The sequence below is a fragment of the Echinops telfairi genome, unplaced genomic scaffold (assembly GCF_000313985.2).
Source record: "Echinops telfairi isolate 266 unplaced genomic scaffold, ASM31398v2 ScPeMD7_5868;HRSCAF=6743_0, whole genome shotgun sequence".
In the NCBI taxonomy this organism is placed as follows: Eukaryota; Metazoa; Chordata; class Mammalia; order Afrosoricida; family Tenrecidae; genus Echinops; species Echinops telfairi.
In genome coordinates, this window is record NW_022109767.1 from 17,994,515 (window position 1) to 18,002,466 (window position 7,952).

The following is a 7,952-nucleotide window of genomic DNA, read 5'->3' on the forward strand; positions in this document are numbered from 1 at the left end:
TGTGTCAGCGTCCTTCCCATGTCTGGAATATTGAGAAGCATGTCACCCCATCCCAGGAAGTTAACTGTGTGCGCTAGGGGTGGGGGTAAGTAGGGAAGGGAGGGAAACTCATTGTCATAGAGTCAGTGCTGACTCAGTTGCTGACTCATGGGTTTCTGAGACTGTAACTGTTGACGGGAGTAGAAGGCCCAGTCTTTCTCCTGGGCCATGGAGCTGCTGGTGGTTTTAAACTGCCCAGCATGAGGATCACAGCCCAACATGTAACCACTACACCAGCAGGAAGAAGGAGGAAAAAAGCATGTTCGGGTTACTCGAGGAGTCCCTGCGTGGTGCAAATGATGAAGACACTCAAGTTGAGGTTTGAGCCTATTTATGGGGACCTCAGAAAGAAGCCTCGGGATTTACTTTAGATAAAACTATCCATCAAAAACCTCACGGAGTTCAGTTCTACTCTGACCCACGTGGAGGTGACGTGAGTCGGATTGCTAACAACTGTTTTTCGTGTTGTTTTTTGAAGAGTGATTCCACTCCACTTAAGCAGACTCCCCAGGAAGGCCAAAAGCTGGCAATTTTTTTCTTCTCCAAAGCTTCATATTACACTTGCACAACAATCCTCAGACTTGGTTTTCAGCTGGCAGCATATCAAGTGACTTGGAGGGTCTTGTCCCCAGAGATAGAATGTGATGTGAAGGGCTACTCTTTAGAGACAAATTTTGTTGCCTAGGTTAGTAGCATGAATGGGCTGTAGAAACAATGTAAATAATAAAGGAAAGATGAATTCTAAAAATACCCCACATTCAAATCTCCTTTGTGCTTAACTTTGAACATGAGTTTGTGGACTAGTGATCAAACCCTACTCTCCCAGCCCCATTCTCTTCCTGATTGTGAGAAAGATATAGAGTGCTAGTTATTAAGCAGATCAAACTTTCTTTCTCTTCTCTCTCTCTCTCTCTCTATCATCTATCTAACATCCATCGTCTATCTGTATATGTATATTTAAATGACTATACCAACTTAGTATTTAGGGAAGGTCTCCATTTTTGCATCTAAGAATTTAGTAGATATTGAATTTCTTTCAATAACTCCAGCCTATATTCTTTCTCTTTTAAGATGATATTTCACTCTTCTGATACATATTGTCCTTCTTATCCAACATATGGAATTCGAAGACTCACTTTTAAAAGGGAGTGAAGAATAACACAGCTGAAAATAAGAGCCAACATTGCCATGGTCTTGGTTTCTTCATCCATAAAACATGAGGACATTGTACTTAAGTTTTGTCTGACTAAAAACAAAACAATCTGACTTGTTTTTAATCAGAAGAACAATGTTTGTACTATTAGAACAATGTTCTTACTATTAGAACAATGTAAGAGGGAAGGTTTAGACAACAATTCACTTGAGACTCAGGTTGCTGGACGCAGAAAAGGAAACTTCATATTATTACTTCTTTTTAAATGAACAGGGGCTGAGACAAGATTATTAAGAGGCAGCCTGCTAATTAGAAGTGTTAATCAAGGAGAGTGCTCATAGGATTATATCATCGCTCGGCTCAAGCGTTTACTCAATCTTGCAGAAGAAACAAAAATACATTTGAGACCTCACTGCCTCCTAAAAATAAGGTTCTCGGCAGTCCTTTGCTGCAGCTAATCTCGCAGATGACATTTTGGTTTGGCTGAACATCTTGCTGAATGGTGGGCCAGGAACTGCATTTGGAAAGGGGCAAAGAAGAGGGAGTTATGTTGTTCTGCGTTAGACAGTGAGCATTTGAGTTCTTGCAGTGGGGGCAGTGATGCGATGGGAGATGGTCAGTTGAAGACGAAACAGGGGAGAGAGGAATGGAGAGAATAGGGTGCTCAGTTGAGGCAGCCGAGGCTGTGTGCAGCATAGAGCCGAGATCCTGGTGCAGTCACCCCACTTCCCTACCACTAGCAGTGGCAGGTCTGACAGAGCCGAGCCTGGTACAGGTCCCCCTTTCATTTGCATGAATTTATGCTTCAGAAAGTTTTGGAAAGGAGGGTGGAGGGAGGGTGGGTTGGAAAGGGGGAACCGATGACAAGGATCTACATATAACCTCCTCCCTGGGGGACAGACAACAGAAAAGTGGGAGAAGGGAGATGTCGGACAGTGCAAGCTATGACAAAATGATAATTTATAAATTATCAAGAGTTCAGGAGGGAGGTGGGAGAAGGGGAGGAGGGGAAAAATGAGGAGCTGTTACCAGGGGCTTAGGTGGAGAGGAAATGTTTTGAGAATGATGAGGGCGATGAATGTACAAACGTGCCTTACACAATGGATGCATGTATGGATTGTGATAAGAGTTGTATGAGCCCCTCATAAAATGATTTTAAAAAGTTTTGGAAAAAATATCTTATTTTAAAATGTCCATTTCTCATGAACTTTTTAAAGCCCCTTCTTATTACAAGAAGGTCTCGTAGATGTTCACTCAGCTTCCCCTAAAGCTAAAATCTTATGTAATTGTAATACATTATCCAACCAGGAACCTGACGTAGACATAATACAATGAACTAGGCTACAAGCAGAACTTTTTTTTTAATGTGCAACTTTCAAGACTTTATAAAGAAAACCCTTGAATCTTTACGTTGTCCCCATCCGTGTATCCTTCAGTTTTTGCGCTTGTCTGACTGGTAATCCTAGATTACCTGGCCATCTTCTCTGCTCTATCCTTCAGAGCAGGGATTATGCTGGATTCCTGTGTGAGCCCTATTTCTTATTATAGCATCTCTCATCCAATAATGTATTTGGTTAACAGAATGACACATGATTGCTTAATTCTCAAAGCCTATTTATTCACACGAACTCTACGAGAATGCCCATGTCTTAGGAGGAATAGCACATACGTTGAAAGCATTCAAATCTTGGCATTTATTAGCTTGTGTGTTGTGACAAGACATTTAATGTTCTTGGGTCTGGTCTTTCTCATGTGCTTTATTGTTGCGAAGATTCAAGGAGATGCTCTGTGTAACAAAGGATGGAATGCAGGGGCTTTGAGAAGCATGTAAGGTAGAGGACATTATTGCCACTTTGCAAATGAAGGTGCAGAGAAGTCAAGTCATTTGTCAAAAGTCACAGAGCACCTTAGATCAGGCATCATCCCTGACATCCCAGGGCCTTTCCCAGGTAACAGGAGGGTGTACACAATACACAAACAATCACAGAAGTTTAGGAATTTTCCCTTAAATGTATTGTTAACTTCCTCTGCTATGTGCAATGGAATGCCTCTCTTAGGTGGGACTGGGTAATAAATTAAGCCAAAAGGCAGCCATGAATGTGAATTGTTGTTTCACAGGTTCCTGTGACCATGATGCCAGACAGACATGCCAAAACCTACACCAGATGTTTATGCCTTCATCCTCTGTGATGGGCTTGACATCCCCAAGTATTTACACTGCATTATCAAGTTAGCAAACACACAAGCAGAACTGAGTTTAAATTTAAAAGGATGGAAGGATTAGGAAGGTATCAATATCCTTGTCATCAACATCATCATCATCATCATCATCAATTTTCTGCTACTTATATTCTCAAAAAACTCAAAACAAAGGGAACATGTAGATAGGGAACCTCTTTGCTGGCCTGAAATGACTGGTAAAACATAGCCAAAATTGCCCTTTACCCTGCCAGGAACACCTTGTAGTCATGCTTTCTATTAGAATACCTATGTGACTTAATCCCTTTATTTAATTGAAATAGAATAGGAGAAGATAGAATATGTTATTGATTTATGAGGCTGGTGGCAGCAAACATCAAGACACTCGTAATTTACATATGGGATTATGGTGGAAAAACCCAATTTTTGAGTGTGGTTTGTAATTTGACCTTTTCTCTTCCTGTTAGAAAAAAATGTCAATAGTCAAGAAGAGAAATGGAGAAAGTTAGGCACTAGAACATTTCCTGATGCTGTCTGTTGCCCTGGTGGCATTGTGTGTTAAGCAATGGCCGGGGAACCACAAAGTTGGTGGTTCAAACCCACCAGCTGCTCCTTGGGACAAAGCTGAACTCCTCTGTCCCTGTAAGGACTTACATTCTCATGAACCCTCCGGAGCAGCTCTGCTCTGTCCTACTAAAGACTTGCGATCAACTCGACAGCAGTGGGAGGTCAGGTATTCTAGAGATCAGGCATGGGGAAGGAGAGATAGTAAAATATATAATTTTGGGTGCCCTTGGAATTGGGGGAATGAGGATCGAAATGTTTCCGGTGGCATTCATCATGAGAATTCTTAGTGGAAACAACTTTCACAAGCTTTAAGAGACAGGGGAGTACAAACGTTCTTTTATCTTCTAAGTTTGTCGAAGCTTATTTATCCTCCTGCAAGATAGCCAGAAAGTTTTCTTTCTTGGTTTCCTATGAATTTCTCATCCCTTCTTTACTCAGAAACTAGTGCTTCATTTCTGTTTCCACAATTTAATGCCCATGGGGTTTCATCCACAACAAAGCCTTACTTTGGAGTGTTTCTGAAAAATAAAGCATGGCACACATCGAGAAAGACAAATTTGTCGTTCTAGCCAAAGGGAGCTCATGGTGTGTGTGTGTGTGTGTGTGTGTGTGTATGCTGCTTCATCAATTATTTTGTTCTCCTCTCAAGAAATAGTGAGGGACCTTGATAAATAAAACCTTTTAAAGGATATAGGAATGCATGCCTTTGGGAGGAACCACGTCTAAATCTCAGTTCCTAAAGAGCAGGGAAGACAAAGCATTAAAACTACAGGGTAACTGGAACAGCTGTAGAGACATCGCCAGCTCATTTTCACTGGCCACACTCCTTGTATAAACCTTGTCTTGAATGACTGCTCTCCTTTAAACACTATGAACTTAACTGTAAATAATCATCTCAATTTTATGTGCAAATTGGTTGTTATGAAGCACAGGTTAGCCTTGCTAGACTATTGACTATTAAAATAAGAATAACCCTGAAGGTTATAATTTTTATCAGAAAAATGCTTTCAAATTAACAACATATCTAGTTATTCAACAATGGAACTTACTATGCTTATTTCTGAAAATTCTAAAGTATACAAACATTGAATTCTGAGTATACTCACAATATTTTCCAATTATCAAGATGTAGAAGAAGACAGGACCAGATGCCATTTCTTTCTTCCCAAGTAACTGGTTAGTAAAAGTGAATAAAATTGGTTCTTGCTTTCTGAGTCGCATACAGCTCACGGTAGTTGTGAGCTGTTTCTGTCTGCAATCTTAGCAGCCATGAAGCAGTCCCCTCTCGTTTCCTCTCCCGCTCCCCCACCCCCTGTCTCTCCATTCTGTCTGATTTCCTTTTTTCCTTTCTCTCTCTTCTCCCCGCCCCTCCTCTGTCTTAATCTCTTTCGTTGAGCGCGCTTGCGCTTGCGCTTACACGCGCGCGCACACACACACACACACACACACACACACTCACGAGCGATGAGGAACAGTTTCAGACGGAAAACACACCACTGTCATTGCTCGTTCATTCGAGGCATCTTGTTTCTATACCTTGCGACAGTCTGCAAATGAGAGTGTGCTTGAACACTGACAAGCATCCGAGCAGCTCAAAGCCACGCTCCTAGAGAGAACCTGAGCTACAGGTATATTACAAACAAACAAAAAATGATTTGTTTTTCCCTTGGAGTTGGGGGAAAAAAAAAAAACCACCAGAAAAAATACGTTTCAGGAATTAACTACCAGGCAGGAATTAAAATGTAAGCAATCTTAAGCTGCCCAAAGTTAAGAATTTGAAAAATATAATACCTTGAAAAGAAAGCCAAAATGAAAAATTCCTTGAGCTGGTGACATGTCGGTGGTAAAGTCTTCTTGTGCGACTCATACCCTGCTCGTTTGTAGCTATATAACCATTTACTCTCGTTGAACAGTGGTTTCATTCTCTATCATGTGAGGAAAAATCTGTCCAGGAAAGTAGCTAGAATTAGCAGTGTACTGAATATCTGGCATAGGTTCTAATTAATAGTAGCCATTAGTATGATACTAATTTTGATTACTTGTTAAGTGAAATCAAACATGCCAACAAACATACAAATGAAAAGGACATTTTCTATAAAATGAAATTCTTTTCTACCCAGGTAATCTCACTCTTGCTTTTTGTGGTGGGAAAATGTGTTTCTATAACCACTGGGTAGCACAGCAATAGGAGAAATGTAGCTGTGAGGCTAATGCCTTTTAACAGCTCTACCAGCAGAATCTGACTACATTTCCCCCAAACCAAACTCATTGCCACTCTGTCTGTTCTGACTCATAGCAACCCTTTAAGACAGGATAGAGCTGCCCCTGTGGCTTTGCAAGACTGTAATTCTCTGCGGAAATAGAAAGCCTCATCTTTGTCCTGTGCACCAGTGGTGTCAGCTGTTCATCTTCTGCTGCTTCCATGAACACTGATTGTCCATTCAAGCACGACAACATCCTTGACAACTCCAACCTTTTCTCCATTTGTCAGGATCATGATGTTACTTATTGGCCCACTTGTGAGGATTTTGGTCTTCTCTCCATTGGGTCTCAATCCATACTGAATGCTGCAATCCTTGATCTGCACCAGCAAGGGCTTCGAGTCCTCCTCACTTTCAGGAACAAGGTTGTGTCATTTGCATATCACAGGTTGTTAATAAGTCTTCCTCCAATCCTGATACTATATTATTCTTTAGCTTCTTTGATTATTTGCTCAGCATACAGATTGAATAGATGTGGCGAAAGGATACAACCCTGATGCACATCTTGCCTGCTTTTAAACCATACAGTGTTGCCTTACCTTTGATTCACACCTTGCTTTTGATTCATGCACAAATTCTGCATACGCACAATGAAGTGTTCTGGAATTCCTATTCTTCTCCAAACTTGTCCATTGTTTGTTATAATTCACACAGTCATATGCCTTGGCATAATCAGTAAAACACAGCCAAACATCTTTCTGGTATTCTCTGCTTTCAGCTAAGATCCACCTGACACCAAGAATGAGATCCCTTGTTCCCTTGTTCCAGGTCCTCTCCTGAATCCAACCTGAATCCTGTCAATGTACTGCTGCAACCTTTGTTGGATGATCTCCAGGAAGATTTTACTTGCGTGTTACCAGCGATATTGTTCTATAGTTTGAACATTCTGTTGTGTCACCTTTCTTTGGAATGGGTACAACTTGGATCACCTCTAGTCAGTTGGCCTGGTAGCTGTTTGCCAAATTAACCTAGATGAGCAAGTGCTTCCAGTGCTTCATCAGCCTATTGAAACATTTCAATTGGTTTTTCGGTTTAAACATGTCAATTGGTATTGAGTCCAATAAAAAGGCTTTTTCTTCTTCTTCTTCTTTTTTTTTACAATTTGGAAAAGAATAGATGGAATTTAAATTTTGTCCTAGAATCTTTTTTAAAAAAATAAATCATTTTATTAGGGGCTTGTACAACTCTTATCATAATCCATCCATCCATCCATCCATCCATCCATTATGTCAAGCACATTTGTTGCCATCATAGTTTTCAAAACATTTTCTTTCTACTTGAACCCTTGGTATCAGCTCCTCATTTTTCCCCTCCCTCTTTCATGAACCCTTGATAATTTATAAATTACTATTTTTTCTTGTCTTGCACTGACCAATGTCTCCCTTTACCCACTTTTCTGTTGTCTATTCCCCTGGGAGAGGGTTATATACAGATCATTGTGATCAGTTCCCTCTTTCTCCCTGCAACTTTCCCTTACCTTCCTGGTATGGCTACTCTCAATATTGGTCCCAAGGGGTTTATCTGTCCTGGATTCCTTGTGTTTACAGCTCTTAGCTGTACCCACGTACATGCAATGTAACAACGATGAGAAATACAACTTTCCTCTAGTTCCTAAATGTTTCCTTCCCGCTCCCACTACCATGACTTGAATTCGACCTTGCAAGTCTGGCTAGACCAGAGGAGGTATACTGGTACAGATAGGAACTGAAAATACAGGGAATCCAGGGCGGATG

The 7,952-nt window shown here is 40.9% G+C and overlaps 1 protein-coding gene across 1 annotated transcript in view; it reads right to left on the bottom strand.

Moving 5' to 3' along the window:
* RXFP1 (relaxin family peptide receptor 1) overlaps window positions 1-5,246 on the bottom strand; it is a 126,807-nt gene extending 121,561 nt beyond the window's left edge. Inside the window, 1 exon segment of the mRNA XM_045295761.1 lies at window positions 5,065-5,246. Within this exon segment, the coding sequence (XP_045151696.1) occupies window positions 5,065-5,179 (115 nt within the window). The 5' untranslated portion in view covers window positions 5,180-5,246.
* Window positions 5,247-7,952: the final 2,706 nt, after the last annotated feature.